This window comes from Pezoporus occidentalis, unplaced genomic scaffold (genome assembly GCF_034315485.1).
Source record: "Pezoporus occidentalis ecotype Australia unplaced genomic scaffold, CSIRO_AGI_Poc_V1 ctg285, whole genome shotgun sequence".
Taxonomy (NCBI): Eukaryota; Metazoa; Chordata; class Aves; order Psittaciformes; family Psittacidae; genus Pezoporus; species Pezoporus occidentalis.
The window spans coordinates 105,351-131,182 of NW_026914774.1; the positions used below are offsets into that span (position 1 = coordinate 105,351).

Here is a 25,832-nt window from a genome sequence, read left to right on the forward strand (position 1 = left end):
CATGAGATCCACTGATGCTAAGTGAAACCTGGGTTTTTTTAGAACTACTATTACTACTACAAATTCTGTTCCTACCAGTAGTCTTGCCTCTTTTTTTTTTTACAGTGTTTTTTACACATCTGAAGTTACTTTTTACTCATGCCTGTTAGCAGTAAATTGCAGTTTGCCAAGCAGCAATACAATTAATGTCAGAAGTATTTACAAATTGTTATCAGCTCTCCCTTCAGTGGGAAAAGCAGGAACAGTAAGTGTTAATGGTGAATGCTGTTCACTGTGTTTACAGGAAAACCTCTGGACCCCACTGTGCTGTCTCAAATGTGATTTGCTCTGTGATTTCTGGGACATCACTTCTCTCAAGATGGTGAAAATTTTGACCACTTGATTGAATCCATTGAAACTATAACAGTATTTGGGAACAGATCTCTTTTTTTTTGTGAGGAAAATGAATTTTTGTTTGTTTTTACTTTATATAGATAGACAATGAAAAAGGCAACTTGCTTGTTACTTTTATAACAAAAATAAGTACTAGCGCACCTGGAATTGCTGGAGTGTGCATCAGAACAGTACTTCTAGGTGCCTCGTTCAAAACTTGTTTCAATTGCTTATGCTTCATCATACCACAGAAATTTCCATGTCTGGTGAACAGGGATGGAAACATATATTGCTACATGCCTGGGAGATGCACAAAGGACTTTCTTTGATGATACTATTTGGATGAGATAGTATCTCTGAATTCTTCTTGCATTCCACTAACAAGGAATTTTAAAAGCTCCTTTGATTATAATGATGTCTACATAAATTTGGAGGTACCAGAGAATATTAGAAAATATTTTTGTTTTATTCAGGAATTTTTATTTTCTAGCCCTTTGATGTTACTTTAATTTTGGATAGGACCAGTAAATATTCCTGTGATGAAAGGTGGTTCTTTTCTTATGTGCCATAACTTGAACTGTTCAGTTCATATCTGCTGACTAATGGAGATGCTGATGCTACTTATGATGAAGAAAACTTGATCCAGACTATATTTGACCTCTTTCTGGTAGGCACAGAAACTACAACCAACCACCACTTTATGTTGGACATTGCTTTATATGGTGATTTATCCCTATATTCAAGGTGAGCACACCCAAACGTTTCTGCAACTTTTTAGAGATTATGCATCTTCAAATGGTAGTAGAGCTTGTTCAAAGAATAGTAGAAGAACTAATTATTAGGGTATGAATCTGGTGAACGGTATGTATCTGTTTCTTGCTGTATCTTTTCTAGCATACAGGCCAGTCATTTTAGGTTTTGTTTTTAACAGATCTATATAGAATGCAGGGAGTGATTCATCTGATGAGCCTAGTCTTGAATGAGATAGGTTGTTATTGGAGGGGTAATGGTGCAATACTGATTAGACTTCCACTGCGGACAAGGTGGAGTCTTAAGGTCAGCCTTTTCAACCCATGCCTGCTACTCTTTGGTGTGCTTCTGGCTTCTTTGCAACAGAAATAATTTCCATACAGTAAGAGATTGCTAATATGTGGGGTTATTTCACGAAGCTTAAAATTTCAATCATAGGTATCTATATTTAACTAGATATTAAAAAAGATTGGGGTGAGTAGCTTGAAACTACATTATATATTCATACAGAAGAAAGATACAGGTTGGCAGACTAAAATAAGTGAGGAAAAAAAAAAGTCAAAGTGTACAGGATAGAAAGGATTAAAAGATATACAAATCACTTCAAAGGCTTCATATTTGACTATTTAAGCAGTCTACCAGACACAGCAGGAGGCTGGCAAGAAGAAAATCATGGAAGCAATAAGAAGAAGGGATTTCCCATTGTTGTTACCTAATATCTCCTCAAAAGACCTAAAATTTGAGACTGGATTGCACATACTGAATTTTCATAACCTTATCTTTCACTCCCTCAGGATACACTAAAATAGTCTTAACTTTCCTGATGCGCAAGGTTAAATCTAATTGCAAGGATAAAGGCTGTAGATTAATCAGATCATTTAACTTCAGGAATTAATTGCAATTTACCATTTCAGCTCAGAATGGAAATTAAAAAAAAAAAAGTCATTTAGAAAAATTAATTTCGGTAGGTGCTTCCCAAGGCAGGTAATTACAGAACAGCAATTATGCCATCTATAGATGACAAGCAAAATTTGTGTGGTTCTGAGTGAAGAACAGTCCTTGATCAGTTACTAAATTGGTCTTACAGTGATCAACATTTTGGTTTTGAGTTGATTTCCTGCCTGTAAAAATAAATGTTAATAAAAATCTTTTTATAAATTATCTCTGAGTAGTAAAAATAACAGAAGCCTAAGTATTCTTACAGAATGACTTTGTCTGCTACCATTGTTTTTAAAGTATTGCTTGGGTATGCTATGTATAAACAACTTCAATGTCCATTTTTACTCAAGTCATCCTCATGGGAATTTGAAGGCATTCTTATTTTATAAAATACCTTTTTTATCTTGTTGAATTTATTCTTGCTGTAAAAAAGCAATAGGAAAAATTATGAGTATGGTGTTTATAGATTGTTGTGTATTTAAAGTTGAATATTCCTCCTTAGAGAAAGTCAGAAGGAGCTGGAAGCTGTTCTCTATTCCCATTTAATTGGGTATAAGAATGGAAAAAAGCTGCGTATACAAATGTTGTAATTCAAAAGATCCAGCAATAAAGTAATGTAATCTTAATTGCACTTCCCAGAGAGAACATGAAGAACACATTGCTGCTAGGATTTCCCGTTTCAGAGGTACAAATATGCTGCATATCTGAATATCTGAGGTCTCGTACACTTGTAACAGGTTTTAAAACTGATTTAACAGAACTTTTTAACAACTGAAGCCACTTTAGCTAGTGATTCCCAGAACACTGTCCTTATTTAGTTTCTTTTGGTGTTTGCTCCAAATCCTGCAATAATTTATTCAGCTTCATTTATTGTTTCAATTCTTTAATAGAGTCTTTATCAGTTATCTGACTTCACATCTGTCAGCATGAATTAGCATATCATGACCGACAGAAGATTTGGCACTACTGAAGAATTCTTGAATCCCTTTATGAGCATGGTGCTTAAGGACTTGTCAAAAGTTGATATTTAATATTTTGCTGTTTTGGTTATTGACAGTTGACAAGGTTTGCTCTTCCTATAGGATGTACCAAGTGAATACGGTATGCCAACATAGAAAGATTATGATTATTTTTATACACTGATTAGCTGACAGTGCCATCTGTGGGACTGAAGTAATTATAACCTGTATTCATTTCAGGTACCTCTGCCTATCTTATATTTTAAAGCACCCCAGTCTAATAGGCAAAGACGTGTGAAATCAGTAATGACTTAATTCAACATGTGTTGCAAGTTTCTTTCCCTCCAGGATTACCTTTGTGGGGACGGTTCAACTCTTTTCACGGCTATGAGCTGGATGGCAGCATGTCCTGATTGATAGGTAGGTGATTGGTGTGAAGTCCCCTCCGTACTGGAACTGCAAACGTCCCATGGCAGTAGCTGGTAAGGGGGTGCTTCATTTGTATGCACGTGGATAGCAGGAGGAGAGGTAATGACAGCAGCAGTTCCTTGCCTTTAGCACCAAAGTTAAAAATGACTAATCCTAAACCACAGCTGGTAGTTAGTATCAAAGAAATACTGCTGCTGGCCACATTTAGTAATTATGAAGAAAATGGAGCCTCGACAATCTCATAAATACATTTTCCATCAAATAAATGAAGATGAATCCCATGCCTGAGATCTAAAAAAACCCACCAGTTATATTCCTTTTCTGCTAGAGAGATCCATATTCCAGGCTAGCTCCAACTGCACCCCTGGCTAAAGCACCTACTGAGTTCAAAACCGAGAAAGTTTTAAAACCATTGGGTGTCAACAAATGAAACCTTCCTACCTGTGCAATACTCTGATTCCCTCCAGAACCTCTGCTCCTGTTCTTCCCTGTGTTTGTCTCACGTCTCCAAAATGTTCTGTTACCTTTACAGTCTATACCATCTTCCTAACTTACCTAATTTTCTTATTTATCCTAATTTTTTTTTGCTCTTCATTTTTGTCCTTGAGTCAAGTCTGTCCCTTGACTATTCTTCCACCAGAAGATGTCATTCAGTTTCACAAAGGAGTAGAGAGCATAAGGTCCTAGAGGGACTGTTCCACATGGCTACATGTACAGTTTTGAGCACAGCCTCTAGGCAAGTTATTAGGGGTCATTTAAGAATTAATGAGATTTTCTTTTCAGATTCTTTTAATAGGCTTGGATATTTGAGCCTTAAGGATTTGAGCAGATTACAAAATATTCCTAGATAAACTGGAATGTAATCCTTCAGTGTCACCTAATATGAGATTAAAACTTATCTGTATACTCTTATGCTGTAGTAATCAGTGGTGTCTGTTTATACTTTCTAGGGAAAACTGCATGTTCCAGATTAAATGCAAACATTTCAGAGCATGAAATTCAGCTTTGAATGTGCACGCTATACAAGCCATGTGTATCGGCCCCAAAGGAAGATCTGCTCCCCTTTTAGAAAGGAGAGGATGAAGTGCCTCCTTAGGGACAAGAGTGTGAAATACCACTATTCCATCTCTCTTCATCCCTTTTCTAAGGCTAAGAGACAAATCCAGGAAAGAAATAATCTAATCTTGGTTTTCCTGTGGAGTCTGTTGCAGTGTGCTTCTCTTACTATGTTTTCTGGTGCCTGCTGGAGGAGAGAGCAGCCAAATGAACTTACCACAAAAACCACAGTGGCTTCATCTTTCTGCCTTCAGGAACTGATTTTATTTGTAGAACAGCACAGAGCACAGAGGGACTAACAGCTTGAGGTGACTATACACTCAGCTTTTCCTGTAAGTAATGTGAGTTTCCTGGCTACCCTGACTGGGAGGGGATGGAGCCATCACGGTGGTGCAAGACTGGTGTGGAGCAGACATATAAAAAGGTACCAGACATTCTATTCCCTTTCTTTGCTTCCATCTCATTTCCAAAATCCACTATAAATGTTCACTTACTTGGTCTACCTTCCTGCTTTCACTTTTTCTCCCAGTTTGGCTGCATTTGGCTTCACTCTTTGCCACAAAGGCTAGCATGAAATAAGCCTTCAGAGGACCACTCACATATATATACTGTAGTGAACCCAGGTAGGGAGGAAGTACCTTGTGATAATTCTCAAAATACGTAATAAATTGCACTCATAATAATAATAGTATATAAGACCTTGTTACTGTCTGCCTTCAGAGGGAGCTCTAGCCAATTTGTTTGAACTTGGTAGAAAGCTCAACTCCAAACTTACGTACAAGACGACTGTTAAGAAAGGGGGAATGCATCTTTACCTTGTCACAGAATCATAAAATAATTTGTACTGGAAGAGACCTTCAAAGGTCATCTAGTCCAAACCCTCCTGCAATGAGCAGGGAGATCTTCAACTAGATCAGGTTGCCCAGAACCACATCTAGCCTGGCCTTGAATGTCTTCAGGCACATCTACCACTTCTCTGGGCACCCTGTGACAGTATTTTACCACCCTCATTGTAAAAAATTTCTTCCTTATGTTCAGCTGGAATCTCCCCTGTTTTGGTTTAAAACCATTGCCCCTTGTCCTGTTGTAACAGGCCCTGCTAGAAAGCCTCTCACATCTTTCTTATAGACCCCTTTTAAGTACTGAAAGGGTAATAAGGTTTCCCCAGAATCTTCTCCAGGCTGAGCAACCCCAGCTCTCTCAGCATTTCCTCATAGGAGAGGTGCTCCATCTCTCTGATCATTTTTGTGGCCCTCCTCTGTTCCCTCTCCAACAGGTCTGTCCATGTGTTTCCTGTGCTGAGGGCTGCAGTACTCCAGGTAGGGTCTCACCAGAGCAGAGTAGAGGAGTCGTCATCTTCCTTGACTGCTAGTCATGCTCCTTTGGATGCAGCTCAAGATATGATTGGCTGTTTGGGCTGCAAGCACGTATTGCTGGCTCATGTCCAGTCTTGCATGCACCAGTACCCCCAGGTCCTTCTCCTTAGGGGTACTCTCAATCACTTCATTCCCCAGCCTGTATTGATACCAGGGGTTGCCCCAACCCCAGGTGCAGGACCCTGCACTTGGCCCTGTTGAAACTTACGAGGTCTGCATGGGCCCACCTCTCCAGCCTGTCCACGCCCCTCGGGATGGCATCCTGTTCCTCAAGCATGTCAGCTACACCACTCAGCTTGGTGTCACCTGCAAACTTGCTGATGGCGCACTCAATCCTCACTGAACTCCCTTCACTTGTTCTTCTCATCTCACTTCCATCTGTTGTAACATGCATTGGGCAGATGTTCTTGTGTCTTCAATCTTTGTTCTGATTCTCTCTGTTATCCCCTTTTTGTTTTACTCCCGTTCTTACACTATGCAGTTTTTTGTCTTCCCTATTCTATACAGTGTTTTAAATGACATGCAGAGTAGCCATAGTTATGTTCCCTAACAGAATTGCTCTATATGCATTAAAATAAAAAGCTGATAGTTACAGTATGGATTGCAGCCACTTCACCTACACAAGCAGAAGATACAGGGAAATAATGTCATTGTTGAGGAAAATGGCCTGAGACTTTATTGTCACTAACAGCAGTAAGAAAATACTATTTTAGAGAAGGAGCAGTTGTCAGAAATCTTAAGAAAGAAAACAGCAAATGGATAAGTGCCAGCTTCTCCCTTCCTCCCCCTGGCAGGTCATTGCTAACAGTATTGCCAACTGCGGTTTGTTGTGAAAATGTGTTAAGTTCTGGAGAACCTAATCAGCATCAGAGTATCACTGCTTCTGCACATGGAACAAAAATCACTCAGTCCTTGTTCCCTGGTTTGCTGAATCTTAACCCATGTTCCCAGGAGCTTCCACATCCCTGGTGGCGATTGAGTCCCTGCAGCTGTTGCTTCATCATTTAGGAAACACATCATGCAGGGAGATAGGAGATGTTGTGTTGGCTACATGCTACAGTGTCTGAATCCTGCTAAAAGGCTTGAAAAAGGTTACTACTCCAAAATCATTGCTAGGGATGAGTTATTGTGTTTAATACACTTTGGCCAAGGAGCTGTGCCATCTTAGTGGCGTATCTGGGAAAAATTAAGTGGACCCTGATGTTTCAGAGCTTTACACTTAGAAATCTGGCAGGAGCAAAGATAGACCTGGAGGAACTGGAGATCTAAGAAGGATTTTGGAATTCTGTTGCCTGCTATAGAAATATAATGTTAAAGCATATATATCCTGTTTAGTCCTAGGTTGTTACCTGGTGGAGAGAAAGACGGGAATTTAATGTAGTTCCTCAGGAAGAGGGAGATGATGCTGGGTAAAGAGGAGATACAGATAAAGACCAGCTGAGTAGAGAGAAATGTGGTCTTTGGCCAGTGCAAAGGGGCGGCATGATGCAGTGCTGTTGGCCACCTCATGCTGTGGCAGGGAAGCCATTTTAGGAGCTGGCCAGCACATATTGAATGCTGTGGCTGCCATTTTGAGTGGGGTGGCAACCAAGCCGTCGTAGGCAAATGTTGCAGAAAGATCTGGGAAAAAGCACCTGGACTGGTGCCTGGAGACAACCTGAGGGGAAGGCAGGCTGCTGGCTGGCAGGGAATGGTTTACATGACTGTGTCACGCAGCTCTTCAGAGAGGAGGTGGGGGAGGGCTCGGGCTTCCTCATGCCCGCTCCTTTCTCCAGCACAGTGGTGACTGCAAGTCCTGATCTTCTTTCTGTTCAGCTCCATTTTATCTTTTCAGATGCCCTATTTTTTCCTGGCTGTTCCTGCCCTGTGATGTTGCCCCCATTTCAGGCAGGGAAAGAGGACATGACTGCTGCCAGGACAAGGAGTTGACTTCATGGAAGGAAACAGAGGGCCAAAGTCTGGGAAAGATGAGAAATCAACCTCCTCCTCAGGAAAAACACCACCAGAAAAAGATTTTAAAACCTCCTGAAGTGGTTAGAGCATGAGAGGAGACATGGATCCCCACACCAGAGGAACTTGTTGAAGAAATGATGGCAAAGGAGTGAGGAAGGAAGAGCTTTAAGCTGATGTTAAGACTGTGATGAAAGGCGTGGGTGAATCTGACAAGGGATTTGTGAGAAATAACTGATATGTGAAAACTCAAGGCTGCAAGGCTAAAGAAAGAGGTCCTTTTGTGAGGCTCCTGCTGTGGAGGTGGTGAGGGCCATGGGCCTTAACTTCTTCACTTCCCTATAGAAAAGATCACTCAACAAAAATGGCACTTCCTGCTGAGAAGATGGAAAATCTTTGAATATCTAAAAGGCCGGGGAGTGTACTACATCGATTCCATTTGAGAAATTCTGATAAATTGATTAACCTTAACTAAATCTTGCAAAATTACTTTGGATACAGAGCAGATAAAACTTACCAGAGTGTCTGTCTTATGAGATTTTTTTTTTCCCCTATGGAAGAAGAGAGTTAGATTAGAAATGAGGGCCTTGAAAAATAAGCTTTTTATTGTAAAGCAGCAAAGCTTTTGTAAAAACATATAAACATCCCTTTCATCATTAAAACATATTAATCAGTTATGCTTTAGTGGTAATGAAGTGCAGTGGTTGGAGGATAATTGACTTGGAGCTCTGGAAGCTGCGGGCTAGCAAACTCCAGGCAGCCCTTCCTGGATAAGGGTGTTTCATGTCCCAGAACCACAAATCCTGTGAAACAGTTTCTGTCTCAAAGACAGGGCACTTGAAAAAAGCAAGCTGATGCACAAGTTGTCTTGGCCAGTTTTCAGGAAATTAGTGATTTTTTTTTTTAATTATTTTTTTTAATTTTTTAGGGTGGTTTGCTGTCAGGGGATGGGTGTTCTTCACAGGGAAGCATTTATGCATTAGCATTTCAATCTACAGCTGCAAAGCAGAGCTGTAACTGTCACTGTTATGTGGCGCCTAGAATCCCTCTCATGTGCTTTTCATGGTCTGATTGCAGGCATGTAAACTTCCCTGATGCTAGGTTTATAGCTCCTGCATATGTTGAGGCTTGGCAAGGAGGTTTGGCTGCAGACTGTGTTTATTCTCAAGCTGCCAAGTACAGGACGCGTGTCATGACTAGTTCTTGCTGGGCCCTTAGTTCTTCTTGTAGCTCAAGATTCCTAATAGGACTTTAAGGTTTTTCTTTTATTTTTTTTCTCCCCTGTGTTTCAGATGTACTTGGTACTTTCTGTATGCAGCAGTGCTTGATTTATCTGGCAAGCTTTTTGATGATTGCTGAAAGTATCCCCTAGGCTATCCACCTTTATGTGAAGATTGCAAATGGAAATTGAGAAGCAGGCAAAAGCCTCAGTGAACTATTGCAAAGAGGTTAGAAAAAAAGAAAAAAAGGTTATATATTAAATCAGTTATGTTTTCAATTACATTTGAAAACCGAACAGATTTTGCTTTTAGTATTAAGCACTAGGTACTTGGATATGCATCTTAAGATAAATGTGGGCTTTTAAGTTTTATCAGCCTTGCCATTACTGGGTATATATGTATATGGAATATATACAAAACATTTCAAAAACTTCAAGATTTAATATCCACTTACACTTTCGTGCTTAATTTAAATGTATGGCTATTGCTTTTCTAAAAGCATTCATGAAGTATTTGTACCATCCACAATTGTTTCATAAAATTAGATGGAGAATTTACGTGTGGGTATATATGCATACATTGCCTAGAAAATCTTGGCCGTAGTCTTTTAAGACACTGTTCTTACAAGTCCTGTGATCCATATTCGATAAATATATTCTGAATGAGAAGAGGGAGAGAGGTATGCACTTATTAAATATGCCTGAGCATGATAATGCAATGAGTGGGACAAAAAAGGAGTGGTAGATATTAAAGAGGGAGGGTTAGGGGCGGGGAATATTTATTATATGAAATTTAAACTCTTATGAAAAAACTGGTTGAACAACCAGCCTTAATAGCTTCCATAGACTATTTCCAATGAGGACGAGCTGGTAAAAACAGCCATTAAAATGTTGACAATAAGTCAGTTTCTTATAGCCGTGGCTTTATTTCTTCTAATAATACAGTTTTTAAAGTTGCAGCGAGTACGGAGACAGCTTCCTCCTGGACCAGTCCCTCTCCCAGTTTTTGGGACCTTGATACAGCTGAACTTTCAGTTTAACCGTGATCTCCTCATGAAGGTATTTATTTTCAGATCCTCCTACTTGTTCAAAAGTCTTTGTAATTTCCCACTTCTCATGTTGTTTGCTATATGAAAACATCTTCTCCAAAAGTACACTGGTAACATACTGTAATTGCTAACTAGCTAATGTGATATTTGCTCTTGGTCTGGTTCAGAGCTGTTTGTTTGGCTGGCAAAATAAGAAAAAGTTATTGCAGCATAAAGTAGTTTACCAGGCTAAGAAAAGTGGCATTAGAAGTTCTGAATGTGTGAAAATAACTCTGCTCTTAAACCCATCACCTTTTAACACTGAAGTTGTTAAACTAATATTAAACTTGATACCCTTCCATCACCACTTACCACAAATTCACATGAAAATTGGTATCGTTTAGGATTAAATACCTTTAGGGATACTACGTCAGATTTGCAGTTGGGGAAAAGAAATACTAGTTAAAAAAAGTTACTTTTACAACGTGGATTTTTAGCTTTCCAAGCGCTGGCACTCTCTAGCTTGAAGAGTAAATAGATGATACTTAAGATGCACTATGTGTATGCTTGTTTCTATTAACAGGATCAAAAATAACCCCCATGAACCTTTTGTTAGTTGTTTTGTGAGGAGTACTACTGTGCACAAAGCCACCTCTATTTCATTCTATTGGTTCTAGCAGTGCTTTCAGGATTCTCAATAGACAACTCCAGTGGCTTCTGTCACTGCGATTTGGATGGGGCACACCAGTTATCCTCACCAAATGGCAGGTTTAGATGGGAAGTAAAGGACTCAGACAGAATAGTCTTACTCAAGTTCCAGCACCTAAATATGCAAATGGACAGGGGAGAAGAAGAAAGTAACTGGTCCAGTCTCCACAAGTGAGTTACTCCTCTGACGTTTCTGTATTCCCTTTGTGCCACTTTACCTGTACAAGAAACCCTCTTGAAATAAATTCTTGCATAGAAAATACCCTTTATCACATGAATCAGTGTGAACTGAGCCTTGGCTTACGTAGAGTAAGAGAAAGTACCTAATGTTTCTTGGCACATCTCTGGAGCTCTGGAAAGATGGAATACTCATTTGTTTCCGACAGAAAATGCTGAAGAGACATTCATGCTTTCTCACAGATAACTGTAATCTTGTGGGAAAGATGGAGAAAATCACTCCACCTTAGGGCTGGTCTTGTAATCACTGTTAAAACAGGTTCATCCTCTGTTTGCTAGCGATGTGTGGGATTTCGTCTGTGCTTTCCTGGCTTCTCTCCCATCTACAGCTGGCAAAAATTCATGGCAACATATTCACCTTATGGTTTGGATGGGCCCCAGTGATTGTATTGAATGGATTTCAAGCAGTTAAGGATGGTATGACCATGCACCCTGAAGATGTTTCTGGGAGGCTAGTGTCTCCTTTCTTCAGAGCTATGGCCAAAGGAAAAGGTGAGAATTTCTTGCTGTAAGTATCGCACAGAAACCTCGTCTTGACAAATTGCAGCTCTTTTGTAGCTTGTAACCTCTTCCAGAAGTACCACAGTAGCAGGGTTTGTCTGTGAGGAATGACTGCCAGGTGAACTGCAAAGTAGAGACAAGTGACATAACCTTTGGGTAGTAGTAGGAGATGACCAGCAAACAAAAAGAGATTCATAATGCCTTGTGTGAAATATCCACTGGAACAGATTCAGAGGTGATGAGATGAGGCAGTGGTAGGTTGTGCCACAGAGAAGTGGAAGAACAGGAAACGCCACACTTCCTGTCCTGGACTTGCTGCCTCCCACCATTATGTTTTCAACTGAAGAATAAGCTTGATCATGGGATCTTCTTCTCAATTCCTTCCTTTTGTACATATTTTCTTACTCTTACATTTGCATCTAGAAGTTCAGTATATTTCTGTTTCAACCTTGCTGTAGGTTTCAAACTCCCCCATCATATTGGAAATTCCCAATCTCCTTATTCTCATGTTTCATGCATTATGAAACAACTTTTATTTTATTTGGGACCTCAACATTTTTTAAGGAAACCTAGTTTCTTAAATATTTGTAATTTGAAGTTGTTTCAGTCACTGGTGATTCTTATAATACATTAAAGATCCTGTTAGTATATGATGTTTATTTCTCCTGACAATATTTGTCACAAAGCCTAGGTACTGAACTTTTATGCCCTGTGGACAGGAGCTTTTCACCCTGGCTGTGGGCAATCAGAACTCTTTTCCCCTCATGAGAATTATTACCCTCATCAGGTGTGCTCCAAGCATAGAAGAGAGTGGGAGGTAAGCACTTCAGAGAGCATCTAGAGAAGCAGGTGTCAAACTTTCCACAATAACTGTCTGTCTTGGATCAAGCTTAATCCTGCAAGTCATCTTATTACCCACTTGAGTTTGTCCATTTTAGCCCTGCCCACATGCTTACATGCCACAGCTGTTCCTTTCTGTGTTTGTGTTCATAGGCAATGTAATAGTTTAATTATATTCTGTGGCTTAAATCTTTTAATGTAGTCTTTGTCTATAGTAAATACATAATAAAGAGCTCTTCTTTGAATGGGTGCAGGGATTATGTTGGCAACTGGTCACACCTGGAAGCAGCAAAGAAGGTTTGCCCTGAGGACTTTACGTGACCTTGGTCTGGGGAAAAGAGGTCTGGAGCATCGAGTTCAAGAAGAGGCCCACTACCTTGTAGCCTTCTTTGCAAGCATGAAAGGTATCTCTGCAATAAATACTGATTAATTTTTGTCATTAGTCTGATGTTTTTAGTGTATGAACTTCTCTGTTCTGCTCTGAAATTAAGGGCAGCTTTTGTTCCACAGGAGAGTGTGCAGGGTCTTGCAGGGTCTTACAGTGTCTATGCGGGACGGACCGAAAATGCAAAGACCCCCATCCTGTTTTTTCAAAAAGACTATGCTTGTTCAAAGTTATTTACAAAACTACTAAAATTGGGAGCAAAACTGGAGCTTATTTATTATTTATATCATAGAATGCTTAAAGTGGAAAGGTATATCTGAAGATGATTTAGTCTAACTTCTCACATCAGAGTAGGTTTCTTATGCCTGAGACCAGTTGGATTTTAAGTATCTGCAAGAATGGAGACTTCACCACCTCTCTGGGTAACCTGTTCCAGTGTTCAATCAGCCCTATAGTAATAAAATGTTTCTTACGTTTAGGCAGAATTGATGTATTTCAATTTTTGCCCATTGCCTCACTTTATAATACTGAGAAAAGTCTAGCTCCATATTCTTTATTTCTCTCCACCAGGTATTTATACACACTTAAGATACTTCCCTGAGGCTTCTCCAGACTAAACAGTCTCTCTCTTACATCAGCTACTCCAATCTCTTAGTTGTCCTTGTGGATCTTTACTCAACTTGTTCCAGGATGTTGATGTCTCTTTTGTACTGGGGAGCTCAGAAAAGGACCCAGTACTCCAGATGGGTCTCACCAGTGTTGATCAGAGGGGAAGGATCACCTTCCTTGACCTGCCAGCAATGACTTTCCTAGTGCAGCCCAGGATGATACTGGCCTTTGCCTGAAGGGCACATTGCTGACTCATATATAGTGCTGGTGCATAAAGGTATGGACACATTCTCAATGCAGATGGATTAAGGCTTCTAACACCATTTGCATGTACTCTGTAAAGCAGTGATGAAAATTCTTGTCTTCATTACAACATTTTACCCTGATCAGCCCAGCTAGGAGCATGTGAGCTGGATTTCTCAATACTCATCATTATGCAAAGACACAGTAAATCAGAACATGCTGTGGCTAGCATTGTATCAATTAAAGTAATTAAATGCAGACAAATCTCGCGGTTTAAGAACTAAGAGAGTTTGAGATGTGACCATATGTGCAGGAAAACAGCTGTGTGGTTCAGTTGATACTCTGGAGGGAAGGAATGCCATCCAGAGGGACCTTGACATGCTTGTGAGGTGGGCTGATGCCAACCTCATGAAGTTTAACCATGCCAAGTGCAAGGTCCTACACCTGGGTTGGAGCAATCCCAGGCACAGCTACAGGTTGGGCAGAGAAGAGATTCAGAGCAGCCCTGCGGAGAAGGACTTGGGGGTGCTGGTCAATGAGAAAGTGAACATGAGCCGGCAGTGTGCACTTGCAGCCCAGAAAGCCAACGTATCCTGGGCTGCATCAAAAGGAGCGTGACCAGCAGGTTGAAGGAGGTGATCATGCCCCTCTACTCTGCTCTCCTGAGACCTCACCTGGAGTATTGTGTGCAGTTCTGGTGTCCTTAACATAAAAAGGACATGGAACTGTTGGAGCAAGTCCAGAGGAGGACCACGAGGATGATCAAGGGACTGGAGCACCTCCCATATGAACACAGGCTGAGAAAGTTGGGGCTGTTCAGCCTGGAGAAGAGAAGGCTGCATGGAAACCTCATAGCAGCCTTCCAGTATCTGAAGGAGGCCTATAGGGATGCTGGGGAGGGACTCTTCATTACGGACTGTAGTGACAGAACAAGGGGTAACGGGTTAAAACTTAAACAGGGGGAGTTTAGACTGGATATAAGGAGGAAATTCTTTCCTGTTTGGGTGGTGAGGCAGTGGAATAGGTTGCCCAGAGAGGTTGTGAATGCTCCATCCCTGGCAGCGTCCAAGACGAGGCTGGACGCGGCCTTGGGTGATATGGTTTAGTGTGAGTTGTGTCTGCCCATGGCAGGGGGTTGGAACTTGATGATTTTAAGGTCCTTTCCAACCCTAACTATTCTATGATTCTATGAAAAAAAAAAACCCAGACCAATAAGCTGGTGATCAGAATCATGAGGTGGGTGCTGGACGTTGCATTAGTACATACATAGAGTTGTTTATAGTAGTTTATTCTGGACTGACAAAATAGTTTTATTGGGATTAAGTTTTACAGGAATTACATTAAAATCAGTTATGACAAAATATGGCAAAAGGATTTTATGACATTCTATCTTACAAGAGGTTGTACACCTCTAGCAAAGTCAGACAAAATATAGTAGCCTTACATGTATTTATGTCCTTGCTGAATAAGGCTGCCCCTTTTCTTATGGTTCTCTCCTCAGATTCCCTTTGGCTATAGTGTTTTCAGACATTCCTATGCTTGAGACATTTTGAATTTGCCAGACAGCAAATTTGCATAGATTTTTTTTTTTTACTTAGCTCTATATGCGCTTTATCATACCACGAAGTATTTTACACATCTGATGTTACTTTAGGGTGCCACACATCCTGGGTTTATGAGGTTGAACCATAGTTCTGAAGATGTTTGATTTTGGAAGAAGATTGCTGCTTCTCTGTGAAATGTAATGCTATCTTTGGGTAACCTATAAGATATTCTTATTTCACTAAAGCAGACAAGAGGCACTAACAATGACATTTATTATTATGGTTGCAGGGAAACCCATGGATCCTTCTTTCTCTCTTGTTCATTCTGTCTCAAACGTAATTTGTGCTGTTGTTTTTGGACATCGCTTCTCCAGAGAGGACGAAACCTTCCATGAACTGATTAGAGCCACAGAGCGTCTATTCAAATTTGGAGGCAGCTTTATTCATCATGTAAGTAAGCTGTTGTCTTTTTCTCAATAAGGCAGAAAGTGAGAAATGCAGATTCAAGAGGCAGCTGCTAGGCAAAAGTTTTTGAACGGGTGAATGAAGAGAGTGAGAGAATAATCATTTAAATATGTAAGTGTTTTGCCATTTGCTACTTATCTCCATTTCCTCTATAAGAAGTGGAGACTTGAAGACTTCCCAGAGAAACTCCATTTCCTCACTCTGAGTGCGGAGCAGGTCTGCATGCAGGCAGCAGAAAACAGTAAATGCTGAGCCGGCAAACACACCTGTAAGCTTGGCAATCAAACCAGTCAGTGCTCTTCTGAGAGTTGAGGTTTTAGCTGTCACTAGAAGAGACCTGCTTTGCACGGAAGTGTATTCAGAGTTGCCCAGGAGTTCTGGTTCCGTTTCCACTTCTAAAGTTGTCCCATACATCTTATACAGTAGCCTTGTAATGTAAAAAAAAGTAAGCAGTCCCTGTAACACAGAGATTTACTCCCACATTCCATGGAGCATTCTTCTCATTGAGTTATGACCAGCTTCCCTTTTGCTTAGCCTAGTTTTGGTCCTATAAGTTGTGTGTAGTGGTGGCAGGCGAGACCGGCTTTTGGGATAGAGAGAAGAAAAGGAGGTATATTCTCTTTCCCAACCAAGCTTTGCTTTATTCTGATGATTTAGATACCGTTCTGGGAAATAAGAACAAGGGTTTAAACCATTCCAAAGGGAAGGCTGAAATCTTCCCACTTCCTAGATGTAAAGGGTACTCAGTATTACATAAAAAGTGGACATTGTTGCATCCACACTACCATTTCTTAACTGGATTCCATCTTGTCCAGCAGCAAACAGGAGAATGCTATGGGCTGGGCCCCTCTGGAAATGGAGGAGGAGTTTTGGCAAGACTGGTAGTGGGAAGGTGGATGGGCTCAGTTTTTGTCTTGAACATTGAAAGCTAAATTCCACTTACAGTTAGGGTGCCATAGTAGCCAGAAAGTGCATGAATTTTGGAAGTAGGAAACTATGTGATCTGGGAAATCACATATGATTAGTCAGACAGCTGCACATAAGGCTTCTGAACGATACCAGAAGTGGAACTAAACAAAATGGATCTGAAGTTCTGTGTGAATCTCACATAGAACTGTAAGGCTGGACTGCTATGTCTCTGTGATAAGGCAATGATTAATCGGTAATTGTATGTGTGACAATAAGAACTGATCTTCCAAAAAAGCTGAAGTATTGGTCTGTCACAGCCAGCCAGCCTTCAGTGAACATCTACTAGCGTGCTTGAGTATAATTGTGAGAGTAGGAGAAGAGCTCAGCAAAATGAAGACTGAAAAAGGGTAGAACTTCTGCTGATAAATAAATTGTGGGATCATACTTCCAGCAGGAAAAGAACTCTTAAGAGAAAATACTTTGCAGTTACAAGGATGTTGCAAATTACCCAATCATAAATATATAAAGTGAAAATCAGAATGAACTTTCTAGCTATTGGAATAGGTAGAAAGCAGCTATTCTTAGGCCAGATTTTCCCAAAGTGCAAGAGAGGAAGGATAAAACTAATCAGGTTATGTCATCTAATCCTGTCTTCTTTTCTAGAGAAGCACACAGAATTATCAGGTAGCTGTTTTAGCTTTTCTGGGTTTCAGATGTTTCATGTTTTATTGAGGACCCTTGAGAGTTCTCTGGGGGATTACCGCGTTCCTATACCAGCCGCTGCTAGACAGCCCTTGCTCTGGGTTGTATGAACTGCTTTTGCACAACCTGGCGGGGATGGTTTACAGCGGCTTTGCTTCTGCCTTCCTGGTATTCTCCACTGGAGGGCAGAGTCTTACCTTTAAACGTATGAATGCAGTTCATTGTAATTGAATACATGAATTGAATAAATGGATACAATTCATTCTAATTATAATTATTCTAATTTGGCTTGTAGTTGAGCTGAAAGCCAGTGGAACTCTGAATCTTACCATCAACACAGCCAGAAATTATATAATGTGCTGTTTCACAACTTCAAAACATAAGCATAATCTGAATGATTAGTAAAATCATGCCAAAACCACCTGCTAACATGAATATTACAATCTCTTTTTAGTAGGCTAAAATGCATTTTCTAGTGAGAGAGACTTTGTGTGTCACTTCCACAGCTGTATGAAATCTTCCCCTGGCTGATGTGCCACCTCCCTGGTCCTCATAAGAAGGCATTGTCTTGCTATGATGTCCTGAGCTCTTTTACAAGGAGAGAGATCAGAATGCACATGGAACGTGGGATGCCAGATGAACCACAAGATTTCATTGACTTTTACCTGGCTCACATTAAAAAAGTAAGTACTTAGAATCATAGAACAGTTAGGGTTGGAAAGGACCTTAAGATCATCTAGTTCCAAACCCTCTGCCATGGGACACCTCACACTAAGCCATGTCACCCAAGGCTCTGTCCAGCCTGGCCTTGAACACTGCCAGGGATGGAGCATTCACAACTTCCTTGGGCAACACATTCCAGTGCCTCATCACCCTCACAGTAAAGAACTTCTTCCTTATATCTAACCTAAACTTACCCTGTTTAAGTTTTAACCCCTTACCCCTTGTCCTGTCACTACAGTCCCTAATGAATAGTCCCTCTCCAACGTCCTTGTAGGCTCCCTTCTGATACTGGAATGCTGCTGTAATTCTTTCTGCTTAATCATTCATTCATAAGGAATAAGGAGAAATGGACCATTAAATTGTCCAGTCTCAGGCCTTCTATCACAATTTCTTATCTTTCATAGATGCCGTAATGTGAATCCAGTAATCAGGGACTTGTTGAATCCTCTGTAGTTATTAATGTGCAACAGCACCTTGCAATTCTATAAATGCAGGTTAACACACCAGATTTTTCTCATTGGCACAAGTTACAAAACAATTTAAGGCTTCCAGGAAAGAATACTTAATCTCTAAGTGGGCTACAAGAGAACTGGGAAGGTGCCGGGGAGGCAGTGGGATGTTCTGGTTAGGATATTTGGCTGATAAAGGTTTGTCAAGAGAAGTTGCTGCAGGAAGACAGTTGAATTGGTTTTTGAGAGCATTTTGTGGGAAAATAATCTAGGAGTCAGTGGAGTTTCAGACAAGACTGGAGGAGACTTCCAGGGGCAGTAGACGAGTTGCAAGTAGACAAAGGGAACTGGGACAAATAAGAGCATTTTGGGCATGCACAGTACCATCAGGTTTTGAAAGGCTGTAGGAGACTTGCAAAAGCTGTGAGTGGAAACACATAATCTCTTCCTTTTCTAGACCTTACTAGCATGTAAGGTCTGAATCTTGGGAACTGAATCCCCTCCCTTCCCTGAGACTCCTACTAACTTCACTTGATCACTCTTCCTTTCTTCTCTTCTCCACTGCATTAGGCAGTATTGCTCCTCCTGTTCTGCTTGGTGATAAAAAAAGGATAAAGGGGAGAAGTGACAAGATTAGAAGGGTACTATCAGAGGGTGACAAGGTAAGAATGGTTCAGAGAGCCAAACAAGATATTCCAGGTGGAGGATGTCTATTATTTCAGCCCCTGGAGAAGTGGGAAGTGACTGCTGCTTCTGGGAGGCTGGGCTCCCTGCAGTGACAGCCAGTGCCCCTTCACCCTGGGTGTGTATTGGCTGCAGCAACTGATGGCACTGCAGCCTTGTCAGGCTGTAGCACCCATCCTCCACCTCATGACTCAGCCCAAAGGGGTCTGCCATCCTGGACTGCTGCCTGTCTTCTGTACTCCCTGAGCTGGTTCTGCTGCTGTGCTCAGTCATGTTACAGAGATACGCATCTGGAGAAGGATGTCTATTAGCAATTTCTGTCAGCCAGTCTTCAGCATGTCTTCTGAATACTTCATAGTGCTTGACTCTTTTATTATGGTGGGAAACAAAAGCATCTGTCTTGTGGAACTCCAAGTATATCACAACTGTGAAATTGTCATTATTGTCCAAACTGGTAATTCTCCCAAAGAATCAAATCAGATCTCCTTGCCAAGATCAGTTTTCTATATCATAATAAATAGCATTAATTTCTTTTTCTATCTGATAGTTCTTTATTAATTGATTCCCATACCAGCTGCTATATTCTTATGTCCAGAGTAGATGTCAGCCTAACTGGCTTCTGGTTCGTTAGATCCCTTTGGTTTAATTTTTTTAGTACCGGCACTATGTTAACTGATCTGCTCCTCCAAAGTGTTTAACTGCTTCTAAGACATTTCACTGCTTTTCTAAGATCTATGAGACTTGAATATCAGTGGACCAGTTATTGTCTGAGCAAACTCTTCTGGAACTCTGCTGTGTGGAAATCATCCAAGTTCATTTATTAAAAATATGTCTGTAATAGATACACAGGGGCAATAGATAAAGATCAGATGATTTTACAACAGGGAAAAACATTCTTCCCACTTTTCCAGTAACTCCACTGGCAAAAGAAAAGTTCAAGACCCCTGAGCATAGCCTAAATATAGACAATGAATTCCCCCAAATCATAATAGTATTCTTTTATGGTTTCAGAATATACATACATGTCCTCACAAGTCTAAGTGAAAACTGTAAAACTCCAGAGCAGCTGTACATATGTGTCATTGTGGCCTCTCAGTGCAGAAGCAGTCTGAATACCACAGGTTAAGAACTTTTGACAACCCAATGCTCATTACCTGGTGACTGTATTGCTTGGTAGAAAAACTGATTGATGGAATATGACTTGAGGCATGAAGAATGACATGCTGGTAGACATGTTCAGAGCAACATCTCGTTTACCAGTATTTGCAAAATCAAGCCAAAAATCCATCTCTGTGGAGAACATGTGACTTTGAGAGAGGAGAAAACATGGCTTGTTTGTGAAATGTCAGCTTTTCATATCGATAATTGTCTCTGGTGTCTAATATTCTTTATTAGTCTTTCTGTATTGTACTATAGGCAGAGCACACTGCAGCTTGAAACCGGTGATAAAATCCCATCTAACCCTGTTCTGGATTTTCTAACTTTCCTGTATAAAGCTCTACTTTTTCTTATCATTTGCAGACCAGAGATGAACCCAGGTCTACATACAATGAAGACAACATGGTTTGTTCTATAAATGACCTTTTCTTGGGTGGATCAGAGACAACAAGCACTACTTTGAACTGGGGTCTTCTCTATATGGTGGCAAATCCAGACATCCAAGGTGAGGAGCTAAGCCCATCACAGATACATCTGGTGCAGCAGAACACCAAGTCATAACAATTTCATGGATCAGACAGTATTCCTAGATATTGCTATACAGCTGTGGCACATGGGCCTTTTTGTACTGACACATCTGCTTTGGGCAGCTTTGGTGGATCTGCAGTATCTGTGTACAAGTTCTTACAGAAGTCATGGGCTTAAGGAAGTTCCCAGAAAGAGTTAACGGTTGGGGAAGTGTGCATTTGTATAGGAGGGGTTGAGGTCTTTGGGGAAATGAAGATTGTGGTACGACGGTCAATGGAGTAGGAGAACTGGAGCTGCTGTTTGGGAAGTCAGAGGGTTTGCACACATAATGCTTGAAAAACAGTGGCCACTGCTGCAGCCATTGATGAGGTGCTGGTGGTACCTCGAGAAATTGAATTGGGTTCTGTCTAAGACATAAGCATGACTGAAGGCTGAAAAGAACCAGAAACTGATATGTGATAGTAGGGATGTCACTCTTTGGAATCTTCCCTCAATTCTGCTTTGTATCATCTGGGTACCAGTGATGGGTGCTATGGTGAATTCTGCACTTCTTTGTGCTCTGTAGGTCACAGAAGTAGTAGAGAATCACCTAAAGGCCAGTTGGCAACTTTGACTATACTTTTGTCCATCAGTCCATTTATGATCCCTAGCTATCACAGTGTCTAACCTGTGATTAAATTAATTCTGTGATGTATTTGAATTGCAACAGAAATTATTCCAGTGAGGAGCGGAATTTGATGACTCATTTGTTATGTCTATGTATATTTAAGAAGTTTATTTTCAAGTCTAGCTTTTGAACAACCACCAATCACTTTCATAGAACACTGAGTGAAAAACAAAGAAAGAATGATCCCTTATGCTGGCTGAGAGAAATCTCATTGTTAGACAGCAGAATATGTGCAAATACCCAGAGGAGAAAAGGGTTTTGGATGGGGGAAAGAGATGAAGATAAGAAAAAAATTGTTCAACTTGGAGCTGTCAGACAAGAAGGTCTACTTAAGCTTGTGTTATTGCATAATTATCACCTAATATGATTACGGTTATGAAAGCCCTGGCTCACCTAAATAATTTTATTTGTTTAAATATAATACCTTGCACATACTTGGGAAAGCAGGGTGTGTGCAGAATGAGCCTACCTGGTTGTCTGGAGTCATAAATTGCACTTAGACTCTCATAATGAACTGGCATCAGCGCATCTGTCCCTGTTTAATTGGTGGCTTCTTTTTGAACCTCTTCACACTTTTGCCTGTATTGACACCCACTGACAATGTTATGCAGTTCCACCATGTACCGTATAGAAAAGTTTGTCCTTTTGCCTGATGAGTGAATCAGGCTCTTCTTGTTCTCTGAACTAGTGGAGCAGAGATGTGTATTTAGACTTACGCAGTGACCAGTCACTTGAAACTATGCTGGATCCTGAAGTAGTTGGGCTTGATTTTGCAAGCTAGTTCTTCATAGAAGGAAATTTACTTTAAAATCTTTCTGGATATACATTTGAAATTCTGTAAGGTACTTAAATCTCTGTTGTCAGGATCTATCTAACATAGTTTTGTGAAGGACTGCTGTCAGCCACCGAGCAGGCTTGATCTGAAGGTGCACAAACTGATCAATGCATAATGTGCTTCCCTGCCTCTTAGTGTTGCTTCATAAAGCCTGGAAAAAGACAAGATCCTTTGTCAAAAATCTAAGGCATTTTTATTGTGTGTGTCCTGCCTGTCTTGAAGTTTACAAAACAATTTTTATACTTTTGTTAGTGCTCCCAACATTTCTGTACAATAAGCAATTTAAATCATGCTATTCTTGATCAAAACACAGGCACCAAGAAGCATATCCAGGTTTGTTTGGGTTTTTTTGTTTTGTTTTTCTTTAAAGGTATTTGGACATTGTTCTAGTTGGCATTACTTCACTTAACAGCTGTCCTGCATGAGAACTTTTTAATCAGAATTAGGCTTTTAAGGCCCTGATTCATCCAACCTACATTCCAAAGAGCTGTGAGCTTAGTGGTTCTAACTGGGTCTAGTGGTTCTGAGGCCCTAGCCAAAGGGAAACACAAAGATATATCACTTCTCTTGCATTTAAGTTTGAGTAGGGCAACTTTTAAAGAGTTTTTATTTTTTGGACAACAAATATCTTTTCCTTAAAAAAGATGTCTGCTACTTTTATTTTCTTTATAAAAGTTACTTACATTTTTACATTTGTTTTGTTGCTGTCCTTATAGTTCTAAATTGGAAATGTCTTTGAAAATGCAATTAGTGAAAATACTTGACATATTTTCCACCTGAAATGGTGTATATTTTTCTACAGAGAAAGTGCAGAAGGAGCTTGATGCCGTTCTGGGTCCTTCTCAGTTAATCTGCTATGAGGATCGGAGAGAACTGCCCTACACCAACGCTGTGGTTCATGAGGTTCAGCGCTTCAGCAACATTATCTCAGTTGGCATGCCTAGAGTGTGTGTGAGGAACACTACGCTGCTTGGCTTTGCCCTCAAAAAGGTACCGACACAGTTTCTCAGTTGCTACAGACCTTTCCTGCATCAGTAGAAGAAGGTTTGATTAAAATCTATTTGTACCACCATCTTTTTTTCCACAGTGGTGGGGTTGGATACCTCTGGGTCACAGCCTGAATGGGAACAAGGGCAAGAAACCATCTGTCAGGCTGAGTTGAGTGATACAGCTCTTGCGAGAGGGTTATCAGTAGTGAAAGATGTCCCTGGATGGAAGAGCAGATTTTAGCAAATATTTTTACAAACCAATGAAGACAAAACCTTATAGATTGATACTGAAGGAAACTGTGACTAATTTGTGCTAATAAGGCATTGTAAAGATTTCTGACTATTTCCTTGCCTGGAGAAAACCTGTAAGTAGATCCAAGGGAAAAGCATGAGGGTCTGCAATTAGATTTCCTTAAAGAGACTAAATCACAGAGACTTCTAATGTTAGAAATGAAAATAGGTTTAGTAGGAGTAAAGTTGTTAGTTTGCATTGACATGGCCACTTCCACTGTCAGGCTTGGACTGACATCCTGAAACAGATAGACTTCACTGATCCTACTGGGGAAATGAACCTGCCAGCACACAGCACTGAACTCTGAAGGAAGCTACCATTGGTCTCACCTAGCCAGTTTCAACTGCAGGGGGAGGATTGACAGCCAGAACTAAGTTGCTGTTTTTCTCCTTTCAGGGCACCATAGTTCTTCCAAATATTGCTTCATCTTTGTATGACCCAGAGTACTGGGAAACACCTCGACAGTTCAACCCTGGTCACTTTCTGAATAAGGACGGAAACTTTGTGAGCCAAGAAGCCTTTTTACCATTTTCAATAGGTAAATGCACTAACAGCACAAACATTCATGGTTGGGATGACTGTAGAATTGGGACAGTAGAATTAAGATGTATGTTAAAAACCTATTGGTTTTTTATTTTAAAACTCTTTGTGGAAAACAATGATAAAACCAACATGATTATTTCCGGTAATGTTTCCCAGTCCAACTGTAAGCATTTGTTCTACTGAACAAATTAGTGTGTGGAAAATCAGAGATGTCCTGACAAACTTGCCCTATTTTTGGAAGGAAATTCTCCGCTAATGATTATAGTTATTTATTTGGTGCATACATTTCAAAACCAGACATGCATTTGGAAAGTACTTGCAAGCAGCTGTGCTGATTTTTTATGCATACAAAATGGGAGCACGATATCTCCTAGGAAGAGCAAGTCCTTATTCTTCATTTACATGATTGAACAAATTCCTTTAAAGTTCTCAGTCAAATGAAGATGAGGTTTTAGAGGTAATTGAAGTGAAACTCAGAGCAGAAGGAGGGCACAGTTATCTGTTGCTGCAGACAGGATTCTTTAAAGGAAGAATTGCATCAAATTTTGTGTCATTGATTGCATCAAGTTGTAAAGAAATTCTGGACTCAGCAAATATACCTTTGTGTGAGGATAAATATGGTTGCTTTTGAGGTCAAGGTATTTTACTCTCTGTCCTTCCCACCTTCCTTCTGCAGGGCACCGTGTGTGTTTAGGAGAGCATCTGGCAAGAACTGAGCTTTTTATTTTCTTTGCCAACCTGCTGCGGGCATTCACCTTCCGGCTCCCTGAGGGGGTGACAAAGATCAGCACAGAGCCCATTCTGGGTGGTACGCTGCAGCCCCACCCCTACAGGATTTGTGCCATTCCACGCTAGGGCAGTGTGTCACACGCCATCTTGCTTACATGAATGTGTGTCTTGAATGTCTTTTTGTCTTGAATACAAATTTCTGCTCCAAAAGCCCCCTTTTGTCTAGAGAAGATGATTTTGTTCAGACCCTGTTCCCTGCTTTTGAAGGTGATTCTTTTTAATTATTGCTCTTTTGCTCTTGAACACACTATCACTCTCAGCCTTAAAAGCATCATGCAATTGCTGTCTGGCCTGGCAGATTTGCTCACCCGTATGCTGGTGAGCAAATGACAAAACTGACAGGCAGACTTCATCAGTTAATTCAATATCTCTGAGTTATCCTGTTTTCCAAAGCAACGGAGTTTGGAAGAACATACCTGGAAAATCTGGACTCTACATTATTGTCAACATTGGGTAACATTTCAGTCAACCTTTTGTTGATGGCCACTAATAAAGGATATCAAGAAAAAATTATCAACTGGTTTTATTTATGAATGACTTGCAGTTCACTGAGAATGTCTAGATTTGATGCAGCAGTTTGAGTCCAGCAGAGAAACGATGCAGGCTGAAATGCAGGGAAGAGTAAATATACAGAGAGAGGATTTCTTTTAGGGCAGATACTTTTAATATTTTCAGACTCTGCCAAGTTAATTTTTGGAAGCTCCTATGAGTTGACTCCTGACAGGACCAGCACTGGGTGGTTGCTACAGCAGGTGCAAGGAGCAGCTTCAAGGGGTAGTTTGGGTGAGGAGCCTGCTCTCGTTAAAGCTGATGGTAAATTGAAAAACACACATGGAAAACACCAGTGATACTGTTTAATCACCTCAGAAGTTCAGCAGTATACCTGAAGCTACAGACTTGACATATACACAAAATACCTGTCAGGTTCAATGAGAGTCTTTAATAGCAGAAAAG

At 40.5% G+C, this 25,832-nt stretch overlaps 1 protein-coding gene across 1 annotated transcript; it reads left to right on the forward strand.

Moving 5' to 3' along the window:
• The first annotated feature begins 9,827 nt into the window (after positions 1 to 9,827).
• On the forward strand, positions 9,828 to 25,816 carry LOC134167359 (cytochrome P450 2J4-like). Its single transcript, XM_062625954.1, has 9 exons — positions 9,828 to 10,109; positions 11,353 to 11,515; positions 12,619 to 12,768; positions 15,435 to 15,595; positions 17,728 to 17,904; positions 20,599 to 20,740; positions 23,068 to 23,255; positions 23,943 to 24,084; positions 24,766 to 25,816. Exons 1-9 carry the CDS (start codon positions 9,939 to 9,941, stop codon positions 24,942 to 24,944), a joined length of 1,473 nt encoding a protein of 490 aa, XP_062481938.1. The 5' UTR covers positions 9,828 to 9,938; the 3' UTR covers positions 24,945 to 25,816.
• The last annotated feature ends 16 nt before the right edge of the window (positions 25,817 to 25,832 follow it).

Coding starts and splice junctions, on each gene's coding strand:
- LOC134167359 (XM_062625954.1), top strand. CDS start 9,939: ATGTTGACAATAAGTCAGTTTCTTATAGCCGTGGCTTTATTTCTTCTA. Junction 10,110..11,352: donor ACCGTGATCTCCTCATGAAG/GTATTTATTTTC, acceptor TCCCATCTACAG/CTGGCAAAAATTCATGGCAA. Junction 20,741..23,067: donor GGCAAATCCAGACATCCAAG/GTGAGGAGCTAA, acceptor ATTTTTCTACAG/AGAAAGTGCAGAAGGAGCTT.